This window comes from Bufo bufo, chromosome 1 (genome assembly GCF_905171765.1).
Source record: "Bufo bufo chromosome 1, aBufBuf1.1, whole genome shotgun sequence".
NCBI classification, from domain to species: domain Eukaryota; kingdom Metazoa; phylum Chordata; class Amphibia; order Anura; family Bufonidae; genus Bufo; species Bufo bufo.
In genome coordinates this window covers 493917171-493933672 of record NC_053389.1, presented here as the reverse complement: position 1 = coordinate 493933672, position 16502 = coordinate 493917171, and the positions used below count along the sequence as shown (strand labels likewise).

Below are 16502 nucleotides of genomic sequence, written 5' to 3'. Positions count from 1 at the left end.
ATTTCATGTGAGAGACATTCTAGTTACTGGAGTGTCCAGCGTCTCGCCACTTGCTGGAGGCCTCACTCCTTTATTCAGCAGAAGTGGTCACTGTACAAAATAGAGATCAGCATTGAATACGGAATACCATGTCAGCAGCCTCTTGTTGCCCACTCGCATGTCACTTTTTTGCAGGAGTAAGTTGACGATGGATCTGGAGGAGGACGTAGTGGGTGTGAAATAGGCTGCCACTTACAAGGGTACTGTGGCTGTTGTGTACTCTTTACAAGCAATGCTTCCATCTAACAGTAGATCCCCCTCGAACTCCTTTTGGGCCATAAGACTATATATCATAGATCAGACTTTGTTTACACAGCCATTAGAGGCTCCGTTGGCAGAAAAAAATAGCACTGCTTCCATCAAAATGACTAAAACCACGACAGAACCGGATAGACCAGGAGGTCCGTAAGATACTGATGTTGTCTGTCATACGGCAGACTCTGTAGAGCAGGGTTCCTCAACCAACCCCACCTGCCGTTCATGTCTTCAGGATTTTCTTAGTATTGAACAGGTGATCTAATTAGTGTCAGTGCATCAGGACTTACCTCAGGTATTCATTCTGTGGGATATTCTGAAATCATGACCGGTAGGTGGGCCCTGAGGACTGGAGTTGAGGAACACTGCTGTAGAGCGTTGTGGCTTCCCATAAATAGAAGCCACAGTGGTGGACCCTAATTTGTGGAAGAAGGATTATAAACTTACTTGTTTCCTCATTCACATGACATTTCTCGTTCTACTGAGAATTAGTTTATGCCACTTTTTATTTACTTTATATTGGTTGATATGATATAACTGGATTTCTTTATGTTTTTGTCTATCCATTGAGTATAGTAATACGTATGTCTTCACTATGATGCTGTTACTGTTAGGACATTTCTATACAAGTCCATGCACTTACAATGTAATGCAGTTTAGAATTTTCGAAGATTAGGATGAATTGTACACGTTGGGAAGTTTCCCCACGGGGGCTTAGCTGTATAGATTACCTAAATGGAAGACATTTATGCATCCCTCATTGGTCTTCTCTGTTTTCGGCTTGCGAACATTAGATCTTACTGTCCTTCTTGAATGCTATAAATAGGTCTTTTTCGTTCTCTTATTGCATTGGCTTTGAGATGCATCAGCAGCCTTGGGAATTTCGCTGCATCGTCTGTAATTAAATAGCTAATATTGAATACTAAAACTGTACAAATAAGAACACCAAGCAGAGTTTAGCCGTAGATGTGCAATGATCAGATGCTGCTGGTTATGTTTTAATATTAAATGTTTTGGATTGGATGTGCCTATAGAAAACCAAGTGAGCTGTGAACCTACACTTACAGTTTCTGGGTATACATTTATGATTTAGGAGAAATGTCCTCTTTGTAAATATTCCTTGATTACATTTTCATGTAGTAGCAATGAGTTTTTTTCTTCTTTCAGTGTGAAAAATTCCAACTATTGCCTACCTTCATATGCTGCCTACAAGAACTATGAATACTCTGAGCCAGGAAGGAACAATGAGCAGCCAGGACTCTGTGGCCTAAGTAACCTGGGGAACACTTGTTTTATGAATTCTGCAATTCAGGTAAAATATTTTTTTACTTGATCCTATTTTTCCCACTAGTGGCAAGGTGAGAAATACATTCATAGCGTGAATTTGAATGTGTATGGTTTGATCAGATGATATTGGTATATTGATAGGTTACTTCTCCTCAAAGGTACCAGAAGGACCCGTTCTATGTATGCTGATAATACCTATGAAAGCTTGAGTCCAGAAGGCACAAGTCCTGTTATGGGATATGGAATATTCAGGGAGTTCTAGGTTCAGGTCCCCCCCTCTATGGGCCAGAATAAAGAGCAAGTCCCCCCTGCCAGACCCACCCTATTTATAAATTTCATAGACCGCTGTTCATTTGGATGGGAAATGTATGGCTGAACCAAGGGCGGACTGGGAACTTAAAGTGACTCTGGGGAAAAAAACTAAAAGTGGCCCCTATGTTGTAAGCGGATCCAAAGTGAGAGAAGGCAGGGCAACAGTAGCAGACAGGGACAACAGAAGTAGGCAAGGCCTGTAATATTGTAGTGCAGCACAAAATACCCCTCTAGTAAAACAAAAAATCACAATGAAGCACAAAATACTGCCACCTTCACCACAGTATTCAACTGTATCACAGTTCTGAGGACGGTGAGTTTGGACGGGCAGCCTCGGTCATTGGATAGGTGCATAAGTACTTGAAGGTCCTAGCATTAATTACTACTGAGAGCATCAGATTTTATGTACCTGGCCGGCGGTCGGGAGGAGAGCTGGGACGGCCTCCTGGGCATCGGCCCTCTGGGAAATTTTCCTGTTTTTAAGCAATAGTTCTAGGAAATGGCTAGTTCAACAATGTATAACTGAGCGTGAACGTGAATTTACATCATCATACCTGTTGTTTTTCAGTGTTTGAGCAATACTCCACCACTAACTGAGTACTTCCTTAATGATAAGTATCAAGATGAGTTGAACCTGGACAACCCTTTAGGCATGAGAGGAGAAATTGCCAAGTCTTACGCAGAGCTCATCAAGCAAATGTGGTCAGGGAAATACAGCTACGTAACTCCCAGAGCATTTAAGGTTTGTTTTTCCTAAGAATCCATATAGAAATGGCTACTTTGGACTTTCCTAAATCCAGATAAGAATATGTCATCTTATAGTTTTTTTCATTATTTGCAATGCTTCAAACTTTCTACCAGTTTACTTAGCTGGACAAATGCATTTTCTCGGTATGGATTTTATAGATACTGTATAAATGTATACTGCTTCTTTAAAATTAAGTATTTAAAGGGGTTGTCAGAGATAATAAAAAAATCTGATGTTTCCCGAAAGCTGTAAAATAATAAATGGTGGTATACTTATCTCTTTCTCTGCAACTGGTTCTCCTGCCGCTGCCTGTTTTACAGACAGTGACGTGCACAGTGACATGGAGGTATACGGCATATGACCGCTAAAGCCAATAATTGTGCACAGTGCTTTCTTTTTTAATAAAATGTACAACTTTACAAACTGTATTAGCAGATTATTAAGCTGCTAGTTCTTTTCAAGAACTGCATCTGTTGTCCTATATATGGCATGTCCTTCTGATTTTAGGTGTACATTTTATTTAAAAACATATTTCTCATCTGCAGATTTCAGATTACAATAAAATAGTATAACCTTAAAGGAATACTATAGGCACTAAAAACTTAGATAGAAGATAACCTTGCCCCAATGTTTGTCAGTCGGCATGTTCCTGAAACACACCACCCCATACTTACCCACACACTTTGGCGCAATTCTGGGAGCAGTTTGGTGTATCTGTTTTGAAATCCCATTGCGCCTAACCCACCAGGAAGATGTGGCTCAGAAGTGAAAGGGGTTTGGCTTAGCAGGAATGGACGTGGCCTAAGATACAGCATTTTGCATCATAATTGGGCCACAATTCTGTTGTAAAATTAATTTGCAGGGTAAGCCAATTTTTGGTAGAGAGTTAGACAAAAGTGTCCAGCTATGCACCAAATTTATCATTCAGCCGGAGCTACTGTAATACATTTTGTGCCCCTCTAGACAGCCTAAGTTTACACAATTCATCTGATTAGTAAATCTGCCCTATAATCTTATATAAATCATGCAGAGAACAGGCTCGATAATCTCCTGCTGATTTATAACCAGCTGAGTGGGCAGATCTTAACAGCCCTTCTGTCCTATTGCAGAGAGAGACCTGTTCCGGCCAGTTGTCTTACAGCCAGACACAGGAAAGTGTGGAGTAGGGGTGACATGGCTGAGCTCATGGGACACCTAACAAAGATATCTTTATACATTTCTTAATTTTAAAGGGAATCTGTTACCCGGAAATTCACTGATAAACCATTCACTGATAAGCATAATGCCTTGTAGGGTTAATGATCTGTTACTTCATTATGTAGAACAAGTACTTTCGATCCATAGGGAACTAAGTGGTTAAGTACCATTGTTACTTTTGCTTTCTCTTGCAGCCCCTCCCACTCCATCTTGATCAAGGCCGAGGAAAAATGACTATGCAGGAACCAGGTCATCCCGGGGATAGGTCATCATTATCTTTACCTGGATAACCCCTTTAGGCCAGACACACATGAGTAAGCTCATTGCAATAAACTTGCAGCCTCTGTCAGTGAGAAGTCCCGTTCTGGTGTCTGCTCCTCTGGCAGGGATCGCACAGCATTATACTGACTTATAATGCTGTGTAACCCTTACAGTTCTGAAATCTATTATATTACACTGGCAGCTTTATGTCAGTGTAATTCAGCAGATGTATTGCTTATTCCATTCAACTTGCTCATGTGTGTCTGGCCATAACTGCTTATTTGCCTATGGATGAAAATAATTTTCTCTCCAGAATGAAGCAACAGATCACAAAGTGAAAGATATTGTTATATTTATCTGAGCAATCCTTACAAGACATTGTGCCTACTTATCAGTACATTTCCTGGTCACAGATTCCCTTTAACTGCAATATGAGACAAAACACAGGAAAGCGCAAGTTTAAGGGAGAAGCAGTTTAGGCATTTTTTATGTTTTTTTGTGTTTTGTATATTTAGTGGTTCTTTAAAACTGACGCTCTGTATTTTTCTTTCTTACTGTTAGGGTCCATTCACACGTCCGCAAAATGGGTCCGCATCCGTTCCGCAATTTTGCGGAACAGGTGCGGACCCATTAATTTTCAATGGGGCAGGAATGTGCTGTCCGCATCTGCATTTGCGAATCCGCACTTGCGTTCTGCGTAAAAATAGAACATGTTCTATTCTTGTCCACAATTGCGGACAATAAAAGGCATTTTCTATGAGAGTGTCGGCAATGTGCGGTCCGCAAAATGCGGAACGCACATTACCGGTGTCCGTGTTTTGCGGATGCGCGAAACACATACGGACTTGTGAATGGACCCTTAAGGTTCATCCACATGTTCAGGCTTTTGATGCACTTTTCCAATCCCAAAGCGGGAGTAAATTAAAAAAAGAGAAGTATTATCTGTCCTTAACCTGTTCCTGACTGCCGTACAACTAAATACATTGGTGGTCGGGAATTTAAATATGGCGCCCGTTCGCGAGTGCAGCGGGCGCCTTAGCTGCCAAGTGCCTGATTATTTAAACAGCAGGCACCCCGGGGGCTAATGTATGCGATCGACGATAACTTTTATAGCTAACATTAAGCACCTCAGATGTGACCACGGCATCTGTGGATATAAAAACCGGGAGCACGATTAGGGGAGCCAGACGTAGTGTGCGGCAGCCTCAGTCCTCCTGTGTGACATGAGGCTGCCTCATATTAGTTCCTATGGAGCCCCTACCTGTGGCAGGGCTCCATAGGAACTTAGTGTTATTCTAATAGACTCCAGTGCTTATGCATTGGGGTCTATGAAAAAAGCAATCTAATGAAGGGAACTATTAAAAAGTTTAAAAAAATTTAAAAAATATACAAATCACCCTCTTTCCCCAAAATTTAAATAAAAACACATAATTAAAAAATAAACACCATGGGTATCGCTGTGTGCAAAAACACCCGTACTATTAAAATATAAAAATATTTATCCCACACAGCAAAACGGAAAAAAAAAGTCAAAATGGCCACTTCATATGTTGTTGCTTCACCTCCCCAAAAATGGAATAAAAAATGATCAAAAAGTCATACACACCCCATGGTATGAATGAAAAGTACAGATTGTCCCGCAAAATATGAGCCCTCACACAGCTCTGTACATACAAAAATAAAAAAGTTATGGGGATCAGAATACAATGATGCAAAGAAAAAAATTGTTACATATGTGATATTGTTGTAATCGTACTGACCCGAAGAATCAAAATAACAGTTGAGTTTCACCACATAAGAAACGCTGTAAAAACAAAGCCTATAAAACTGTGGCGGAACAGTGTTTTTTTTTATTCCACCCCATTTGAATTATTTTTCTCGCTTGCCACTACATTGTATGCAACTATAAACAGTGCCATTAGAAAGTAAAACTTGGCTCACAACAACAAGCCATTGTATGGCTATGTGAATGGAAAAATAAAAAAGTTATGGCTTTGGGAAGGCTGGGAGTGAAAATTAAAAATGGAAAATCATCCAGTCTTGAAAAGGTAATACTTTTTTATTTATTTTTTATTTTTAATGATTTTGGCCTCAAGAACTGGACCAAAAATAACTGAACGTGTGGCTGTGGCCTTAGGATAGTGTTCTAATTGAGCAGAAATAATTCATTTCTACCTTACAGACTCAGGTAGGCCGTTTTGCACCTCAGTTTTCTGGTTATCAACAGCAGGATTGCCAAGAACTACTCGCTTTCTTATTAGATGGCTTGCATGAAGATTTAAATCGAATTAGAAAGAAGCCTTATATCCAACTCAAGGATGCGGACGGGAGGCCAGACAAGGTACTTGTCTTTAATAGATTCTATCATTAAATGCTATGATATCAAGTCCAGTTTCTATTGTATTATACGAATCCAAACAAACAGAATTGCAGGTGCTCCAGTATGTAATATCCCCCTAGCACCAGTGCAGTGGGTAATATGAGCCTGGTCACCTTTTGATGGTGTGATGTTATCAGGTACAACGCTGAGTACTGCTGCTCTACTGCAACAGAACTCCTGAATGGGGCTGCTGGTCCAGTATCGCTTTGTTGTCACAAGAACAAATCCCTGGATCCTTGTGTATTTCAAAGTAGTTCTGATTTATCAACGCTAATGCATAGGAAAAGTGGAGCATCTTCCAGAAGCCCTTTTAAAAGAAGCATCTTTATTGCTTGCGATTTAGGGCCACTGCGCTGCATTTCTTTTTAATATATCTCCCCTATTGGGTTCTGTACCATAATAGATTCAAGGATGGTAGGTAGAAACAACTCTAGACACACAATAAGAAACAAAATGTATAAAAGGTGTATTATATTGTGGTTTTGAAGTTAAAGGGGTTATCCCATGATTAATGTAAAAAAAATTAAAACAAGGTGTCATATAGTACATGACAGCCTCTTTCTAACAAAGCTAGAACCAGCCCTGTACCTCACATGGATCCAGAGATCTCCCCATTCATTGCTCTGCTTTCTGATGCATCTAAGGGGGCGTGTCCATGCTCTCCCTATCACAGCTCAGGAGGCGTGTCCATGCTCTCCCTATCACAGCTCAGGAGGCAGCTGAAGGATGAAACTGAGCATGTGCGGCCATCTCAGTCAGCAGGACAAAGAAATAAGAAAAAAAAGGTGGCGCTCTACAGATACATTTTATTGAATAACTCAGTGGCTATACAAAATTCTTTATTACATGCAATTACAAAAGTATTCAGATCCAGGTGCTAGTTTGAAAACTGTGGAATATTTTTTGTGGGACAACCCCTTTAAGATGGCTTTATGATCGAGAGAAGCTGCCCAACCTGTGCAATAAGCAGAGGAATGGACAGGGCAGACTTGTCCTCCTAGCTGAGGATGGCCAGTTTGGGATGTCATAAAAGAGGAAACATGTTCTTTAGTAAAATGTGTCAATCAAAACCATGTGACATATATGAATACATCTATATAGAATATGATTATTACTCAGCTGTGCCCGGAGCCAATATTCTGCTTTAACCCTTACACCACATGTTTTTACATTACAGGTAGTTGCTGAAGAGGCCTGGGAGAACCATATTAAAAGAAATGACTCCGTTATTGTTGATATTTTTCATGGTTTATTTAAATCCACCTTAGTTTGTCCCGAATGTGCTAAAATTTCTGTGACATTTGATCCTTTTTGTTACCTAACCCTCCCACTACCAATGAAAAAAGAACGCACACTGGAAGTATATCTTGTTAGAATGGACCCCCTTGCCAAACCTATGCAGGTAAGATGTGAGAAGCCGCAGTTCTTGTAAAGAGTCCTGTCCACACAGTTGATGCAGTAATGGATATTTCCCCTTCATTTTGCAGAGATTTCTCTCATTGACGTTTAAGGGGTCTTTTTCCTATGCATTAGTGTAAGACAAAAAACATATATCAGGTCACTAATCCTAAAGGCCAGCTTTTTGTATAGTCCGATCATATCTAGAAATGCATTAATGAAAGTAATGGCATTTCCCATCAGTATTGTCTCAGTGTTTGCACCACGCATGTTCTTCGGATTTTCAGTGTCATTCACAATTTGGATGGTATCATTTGATGTCCCCGAATTATAAAGGTGTCAATACATATTTAAGGATAGTACGTAATGAAGGACTAGCCAGGCCCATATATTATTGTAATCATCTGATGAAGAGAAGCATTATACATGCTGGGCATACGGTAATTAATGGGCTTCACTGGAATCTTTCCTATGTGCTAAAATGGAAAAAGTTATTTGCAAGCTTTCAGAGCACAGAGGCCGCTTCATCAGACAAGTTTATTCCTTTGTAAATGCCTGTTGAGGGGGCCTCTGAGGTTTGAAAGCTTGCAATATAATTTCATTGGTTAGGCACATCCGTTTTAACTTATTCCAGTAGTCTCTTGTGGCAGAGGAGCATAGCCAGACACCACCAGGGCCGCCAGATCCCCATTCATTATAATGGGGTCTTTCAGGTTTCCGGCATGAATGCCACGCTTTCTGCTGGAAAAATACCATGGCACGCAGAGGTATTTTTCCAGCAGAAAGTCAACATTCATGCTGGAAACCCAGTGGATCCCATTTTAGTGAATGAAATCTGGTGGGCCCAGGCGGTGTCCGACTATGTTGGGTAGGGTAATTCCCGTGGTCAGCTCCTCAGAATACCATAAAACAGATGTGGACATAGCCTTAGCCAATAAAGGTATCAGTTCTAATACTTAACTTTTTTTTTTTTTCACAAAAGTATTTAAAGCTGACTTATTTGGAAATGATTTAAGGTTATCGTCTAACTGAATAGCCACAATCAGAAACAAATATCAACATCTCATCGGCCTTCTATCTAATGTGTATGGGCAGCTATAGATAATGAAAAATCTCTGATGGATTTATTGGTTTGCTGTCTTCTTTTAGTACAAAGTCATCGTTCCAAAGATTGGAAACATTATGGACCTTTGCACAGCCCTCTCTTCACTGTCTGACATTCCACCAGAGAAGGTTTGCATTCTGAAGATTTATCTCCTGTTTTGCTCTTGGATTTTCTAATCATAAAACGGATTATGCATTTTATTTTGATTTTCAGATGGTGGTGACAGATATTTACAACCATAGGTTTCACCGAATATTTGCTATGGATGAAAACTTGAGTAGTATTATGGAACGTGATGATATTTATGTGTAAGTTTACCCCACAGAGCTGTGGATGTATCTGTATTTCTATTAATTACTTGATCCGTGCATTCCCTTTATTCACATATATAGCTGTTATATCGTTGTGATAGAGCCTGGTACTGCCTGTATGGCGCTGTGCCAGGGTAAGCATCAAGGGCCCTTCAGTCAGCTCATTGCGGGGGTATCAGAAGCTGAACCCTCATGTATTAAATGTAAGGATAGACCATCAATATTCATGGAAACCCCCTTTACTGTGGTTATTAAAGTTAGCAAAAACTGGTACTAAATGAAGATGGTAAACAATTGATGAAGTCATTACCTCACCCTTCTATTGTAGTATTCCAGCATGGGTTCAAACAGGTTTGGTGACAGGACTAAGATCAAAGAGATGAGGATGAGAAGATCCCGCACTTGAGATAAAAGCTTGCATGGTATGACTATAAAAGCCTGGGTGCTGGAAACTCCTAATGAGCTTCACTGCTATATACAGTCCTCGCATCTCTAAAACATTGTCCATGACATTTTCCAGTAACTACACCCAAAATTCAGTTTTGCTTCATAGATCCACTTCCCTTTTCAAAAAATAAATCGGTTTGTAGACTGAGGGAAAAATGTGCACTATTACTTTTATACTATTATATTCAGTGCCTGATTAGTATTTCTCCCATACTTTAAAGTACAGAAGGTATTGACTGTTCAGTGGAAGTAAGCGTTGTTTTAAAGGTGTTGGTCCTTGAATAACATTAATGATCTATCCTTAGGTGATAAAATTCATGATCACATCAACCACTGGGACCCCCACCAATAAGGATCCCATCACTAGTGCCGCACCCTGCTATCTCCACCAGCCTCTTAGGCTTTGAATGGAGATGTAGTGCCTATGCGTGACCATTGGCGTTCTCATGATCAGGAGGGCCCAACAGAGATCATATACTGTATTTGGATAAGTGACAAATATTTTCCCCTCCCCCACAACAGCACCATAGAGAGAGGGATCCACCCCCAGGGACAGGAAACCTACAGAAATAAAAGGGTGGAGCCTCTCCTCCTATTCAGTGGTTTCCTGTCCCTGGAGTGGGAGACCTACAGTTTTTCTTTTAGGTCTTACACGGCGGTCTTTCTTGCTTCCTAGGAGTTTCCTAGAGGGCCGTCGGTTGCTGCTGGGGTCCATCGCGCTGCTGGGCAGGCTGACAGGACCCTAGGATACGGAGGTGCTCCAGGGGCCCTCCGTATCTTGCGGCAGCCATGTGGGTAACCCTCAGGGAGAGCTCTGCCCCATGAGAAACGCCAGTTGTGCGGCTGGAAATCCTTGAACGCGAGGCTCTGCCACTTGGAATCGGCTGGAGCAGCTGAGCGCCTCCGGACACGTGGGGGTCACTCCAGCTCCATCGAGACGTGGAACGCATAGCGCGACTTCGGGTTTCAGAATACCGGATGTGACGCGCTTCTAAAGCGGCAGGAGACGCCGTTTTTTTGTATTTAAGGGAGGCAAGCCAGACCAGTCAGTGAGCTATACAGGACAGTCTGTGCCTATCTATATCTACATGTAGGAAACCTCCTGGTAGTTGTTACATGGGTAACAAATACTATGGGCCAAATAGATTAACTATACCCCCTTTTTGTTTTCTATAAGTGTATAGACTCCCTACCTCCTCCATCCGGTATACAATGGAGGAAGAAAGAAGACAGGAATCTGCTGAGGGTGAAGTGAATCCCATCCTGGTAGTTCTTTGATCTTCAGGGGGTAAGTGGCTCAGTTAATTGGCAATTTTTTATTAAAGTTACGCCTTGTGCTGTCTCTTTTCCAGCCTAAACCAAAGAAAATGCTGGCAAAAAGAAAAAACAAGGAGTGTGCGCTGTGCAGAACTTCTCTATCTTCTTCTTATGGGAAGAAATTATGCCAAATATGCATCGATAAGACCATTTCGGACGAATCACCATAGAGATGTCCTTAATTCAGAGAGAATGGAGGAAGCCAGGCAGGAAAGTATTTGCCTTAAATGTAAATATCCGTTTGAAGAAGTGGCCTCTTCCTCTTGGGGGAAAGCTCCTAAAATCGATGTGGCCATCTCTAAGGTGTCTAGAAAATCCTCCCTTCCTTTTGAAGATACTGGTATGCTTAAAGAGCCCTTAGACAAAAAGGCTGAAAGATTCCTTAGGGGTGCCTGGGAGGCCTCTACCTTATCCTTTTGCCCCGCCGTAGCGGCTACAGTCACGGCTAGGACTTTAGCTCTCTGGTTACAGCAGCTAGAAGTGCAGTTAAAAGAAAGAGCCCCTAGGGATCAGATTTTGTCCTTGCCAACTTTACAAAAAGCAGCTGACTTCTTAACAGATGCGTCGGTTGATTCTATTAAGCTTAGCGCACAATCAGCCTCCCTCACCAATTCTGCGCGTAGGGCTCTTTGGTTAAAAAGTTGGAGTGGGGGTGATATAGCCTCCAAACAGAGGTTATGTAATATCCCCTGCCAGGGAGAATTTTTGTTTGGACCAGAGTTAGACAACCTTTTAGAAAAAGCAGCTGATAGGAAGAAAAGGTTTCCAGTCCCTAATCCTGCTGCTATCTTTGGTTTCCGGAATAGGCAGTCCTTTCGTCCCTATAGAAATTATGCGGGCAGAAGGCCAAGCAGGGATAAGGATCAGAGATTTAGATCCAGAAATTTTGGGGGGAAAGGATTCCTGTTCGGAAACTCTTCCTCTGCTAATAAGAAACAACCCCAACAATGACGCCAGGTTAGAGGTGGGAGGAAGGCAAAAATTCTTCCAGAAAGCCTGGGGAAGGATTGCAGGGCCTTGGGTCTTAGATATTATTTGTTCAGGTCTAAAACCAGAATTCCATTCTTTGCCTCCGCATAGATTCATCATTACAAAAAGCATTTGTGTAAGAGGCTGTTTTCCCATAATAAAAAAAGTTTCAAACCTTATCAAGAAGAATGTTTTGATTCCCGTTCCTCCAGAAGAGCAATCCAAAGGGTTTTTCTCCCACCTGTTTCTGGTTCCAAAACCGGATGGTACACACAGGACGATCATCAATCTCAGGGATTTGAACAAATTTCTGGTGTTCAAAAAGTTCAAGATGGAAACAATGAGGAATACGATCCAGCTTCTTTTTCCTCATTGTTTCATGGCTGTGTTGGATTTAAAAGACGCTTACTTCCATATACCAATGCACCAGGGGTTTCAGAAATTCCTGAGAGTGGCGATTCCGATAGACGGTCAGATTCGGCAATATCAGTTCCAGGCATTACCCTGTCTATGGCCCCAAGAATATTTACAAAAGTAGTAGCAGAGATGATGTCTTTCATAAGGATCAAAAACATTTTGATAGTTCCATATCTGGACGACTTTCTGATTATTGCGAGTTCCAGGCTGGATTGCGAAAGGAACGTTCAGGCTGTTATTCAGACCTTTCAGGAGCTAGGTTGTATAGTAAACTACAAAAAATCCAAATTAAAACCGGTCAAGATTCAGCGGTTCCTTGGCCTAGTTTTAAACTCAGAGACTCAGTGTATCTCCCAGAAGAAAAAATTACAAAAATCTGGAATCAAGTCAAATCCCTCTCTTCCTCATTCCTGACTCTTCGAAAGGCCATGTCGGTCCTAGGATCCCTTACTTCCTGCATCCCGGCAGTGGAGTGGGCCCAACTTCTTTCCCGTCGGTTACAGTCGGAGATCTTGACAGCCTTCAAAAAGCACAAGGGGATGTTGAATTTCAGACACAACCAGAAGGAGTCTATCTTGGTGGCTGGACAGGGACATTCTAGTTCAGGGAGTTCCATGGTCCTACCCAGATCCTATTGTTCTGACCACGAATGCGAGCCCTTGGGGGTGGGGTGCCCACGTTCGACAATACAATTTTCAGGGTCTATGGTCCCCAGTCCAAAAATCATTCTCTTCCAACCGCTGTAAGACTAGCCGTAAAAGCGTCTCTGCCACTACTAGGCACAGGCCACGTAAGGATTCTTTCAGACAATCAGACGACTGTGGCATATGTGAACCATCAGGGGGGGGACAAGGTCGGTGTCCCTACGGTGGGAAGCAGGAAAATTATTAGCGATGCTAGAGAAACAAGTCAGCCACGTATCGGCCCTCCACATAAAGGGGAAGGAGAATGTTCACGCAGATTTTCTCAGCAGACATCCATTAAAGCAAGGGGAATGGTCCCTCAACACCTCAGTATTTTCCAGGATCAGCGAGTCGTGGGGCATGCCAGTCATAGATCTCTTCAGTACAAGCCAGAACAAAAAAGTGGAAGTCTTTTGTTCCCTAAATCCAAGAGAATCCCCCTATGGGGTGGATGCTTTTCTACAGAAGTGGGACTTCCCCCTAGCATATGCCTTTCCCCCCTTCCAATTGATCCCAGCAGTCCTAAAAAAAGATCAGGAAGGACAGGGCAAGGATCATGCTCATTGCCCTCTTTTGGCCCAGGAGGGCATGGTTCACTCTGCTCCGGACGATGTCTATCTCAGACCCCTGGATTCTGCCGGATCTGTTGTCCCAAGGTCCAGTTTTTCATCAGGCGGTCAGTGGTCTCCATCTGACTGCATGGAATTTGAGCGGAACTTATTGATCAAAAAAGGTTTCTCCCAGGAGCTCATCACAACCTTGCTTAAGAGCAGAAAACCTGTTACTGTTTCCATCTACGCTAGAACTTGGAAGAAATTTATTGAATTCGGTAATCTGAACCCAGGACATTTACCCTTGACTGTCCCTATTTCCCAGGTTCTGGAATTTTTACAGAAAGGCCTTTCCTTAGGTCTTGCTAAGAGTACTCTTAAAGTACAGGTCTCTGCCCTGTCAGTTCTATTCGAGCAGAACTTTGCCTCCAATCCATGGATCACTAGATTCTTTAAAGCGGTAGATAGGATGACGCCAGTCTTATCCCCTAGAATTCCCCCGTGGGATCTTAACATCGTGCTTAATTCTTTAACCAAAGCACCCTTTGAACTTATTGTTTCTGTAAGCATAAAGCTTCTTACTTTCAAGCTTGTTTTGTTAGTGGCCCTCACTACTGCTAGAAGGATAAGCGAGTTACAGGCCATTTCCATCAATCCCCCTTTCACTACAATTCTGGAGGATAGAGTTATTATTCTGCCTGATCCGGCCTTTTTGCCCAAAGTGTAATCTAAATTCCATAGGTCCCAAGAGATTATTCTTCCCTCCTTTTGTGACCATCCAAAAAATTCTGGAGAGGTGACATTTCATACCCTAGATGTACGGAGATGCTTAATTCAGTATCTTAAAATTACGGAAGAATGGAGAAAGTCTTCTGCTTTATTCATTCTCTTCTCAGGATCGAATAACGGGAAGAAGGCTACCAAAAGTACCCTGTCTAGGTGGCTTAAACCGGGCATTATACAATCTTACTTGGAGGAGGGCCTGTCTCCTCCAGTCTCGGTGAAGGCTCACTCTACTCGCTCAGTTTCCACTTCTTGGGCAGAAAGATCGGGGGCTTCTATTGAGCAAATTTGTAAGGCGGCCACATGGTCTTCTCCCTCTACTTTTTTCCATCACTACCGTTTGGATCTGCACTCTTCCTCTGATCTTTCTTTTGGTAGAAAGGTTTTGCAAGCGGTGGTCCCTCCCTAGGAAGGGTTCTTTCCTCTGTAATTCTCTCTATGGTGCTGTCGTGGGGGAGGGGAAAAATGATGATTACACTTACCGGTAATCTGATTTTCCAGACCCCACGACAGCACCCTTCCTAATTCCCTCCCTTGGTGATGGTTTCTGTATTCACAAAAAAAAAAATTATATATATATATAATATAAATTTATTTTTCAAGATCTGTATTGTTTATACGATTATATGCTGTTCAGCTCAGACTGATTAATGGTGTAGGAGTCCCTCTCTTGCTCTGTAATCCACTGAATAGGAGGAGAGGCTCCACCCTTTTATTTCTGTAGGTTTCCTGTCCCTGGGGGTGGATCCCTCTCTTTATGCTGCTGTCGTGGGGTCTGGAAAATCCGATTACCGGTAAGTGTAATCATCATTTTTTCATGGCCCAACCTCTGAAGTCAGGGGCTGTAAGGGATTGACTTCTGTAAGGGAAAACTGCTTGTGAACTGCACGCAGACTTAATTTTACACCAGTGCAAAGCCAGTGCAAACGAAAATAATAATTACACTAATTCTAGTCCCGTGCTTATGTGTATTAAGGCCTCTTTCACACTTGCATTGTCCGGACCCGTCGTGTACTCCATTTGCCGGAGGTGCCCGCTGGATCCGTCTTCAAAATGCGTTCAGTGTTACTATGGCAGCCAAGACGCTATTAAAGTCCTGGTTGCCGTAGTAGTAGTGGGGAGCGGGGGAGCAGTATACTTACCGTCCGTGCGGCTCCCGGGGCGCTCCAGAATGACGTCAGAGCGCCCATGCGATCACGTCATCCATGCGCGTGGGGCGCCCTGACGTCACTCTGAAGTGCCCCGGGAGCCGCACGGACGGTAAGTATACTGCCCACCCGCTCCCCACTACACTTTACCATGGCAAACAGGACTGTAAGCCATGGTAACCATTCAGAAAAAGCTAAATGTCGGATCCGGTAATGCGCCGAAACGACGTTTAGCTTAAGGCCAGATTCGGATTAATGCTTTTCAATGGGCATTAATTCCGGATCCGGCCTTGCGGCAAGTGTTCAAGATTTTTGGCCGGAGCAAAAAGCGCAGCATGCTGCGGTATTTTCTCCGGCCAAAAAACGTTCCGGTCCGGAACTGAAGACATCCTGATGCATCCTGAACGGATTTCTCTCCATTCAGAATGCATGGGGATAATCCTGATCAGGATTCTTCCGGCATAGAGCCCCGACGTCAGAACTCTATGCCGGAACAAAACAACGCAAGTGTGAAAGAGCCCTAACAGATATTAGTTAAAATAGGCTGACATAATAAATGTGGATACTGGTCAGAGTTTATCAACCTGGTTTTTAGTGATTACGTTCTCTAAAGCCATCACCCTTCCCCCAATTTCCCTTTTCCCTCTTCTCTTACCTTTCCATTAGCTTCCTTTCTCTTTGACATCCCATTGCTATAGACTTCCATCGACCTGTTCTCTGATTGCCCCTTTAATTAAACCTCCTTGTCAGGCCCAAATAGGGTTAAAGGTGTACTCGCCTTAAAGGGCATATATCATCACTTACCAGTAGGTGAACCAGTCGGCCGCTGTAGATCGATGCTTGTCCCCAGATTCTGATTATTTATATATATATATATATATATATATATATATA

At 42.4% G+C, this 16502-nt stretch overlaps 1 protein-coding gene across 2 annotated transcripts in view; it reads left to right on the top strand.

Moving 5' to 3' along the window:
• Nucleotides 1-16502, top strand: part of USP15 (ubiquitin specific peptidase 15) — a 136145-nt gene that overhangs the window by 83421 nt on the left and 36222 nt on the right. For both annotated transcript variants that reach the window (XM_040410461.1, XM_040410452.1), the window contains exons 7-12: nt 1462-1606; nt 2462-2635; nt 6282-6440; nt 7657-7881; nt 9027-9110; nt 9196-9290. In XM_040410461.1, the coding sequence (XP_040266395.1) occupies nt 1462-1606; nt 2462-2635; nt 6282-6440; nt 7657-7881; nt 9027-9110; nt 9196-9290 (882 nt within the window). The remainder of the gene's footprint in view (nt 1-1461; nt 1607-2461; nt 2636-6281; nt 6441-7656; nt 7882-9026; nt 9111-9195; nt 9291-16502) is intronic.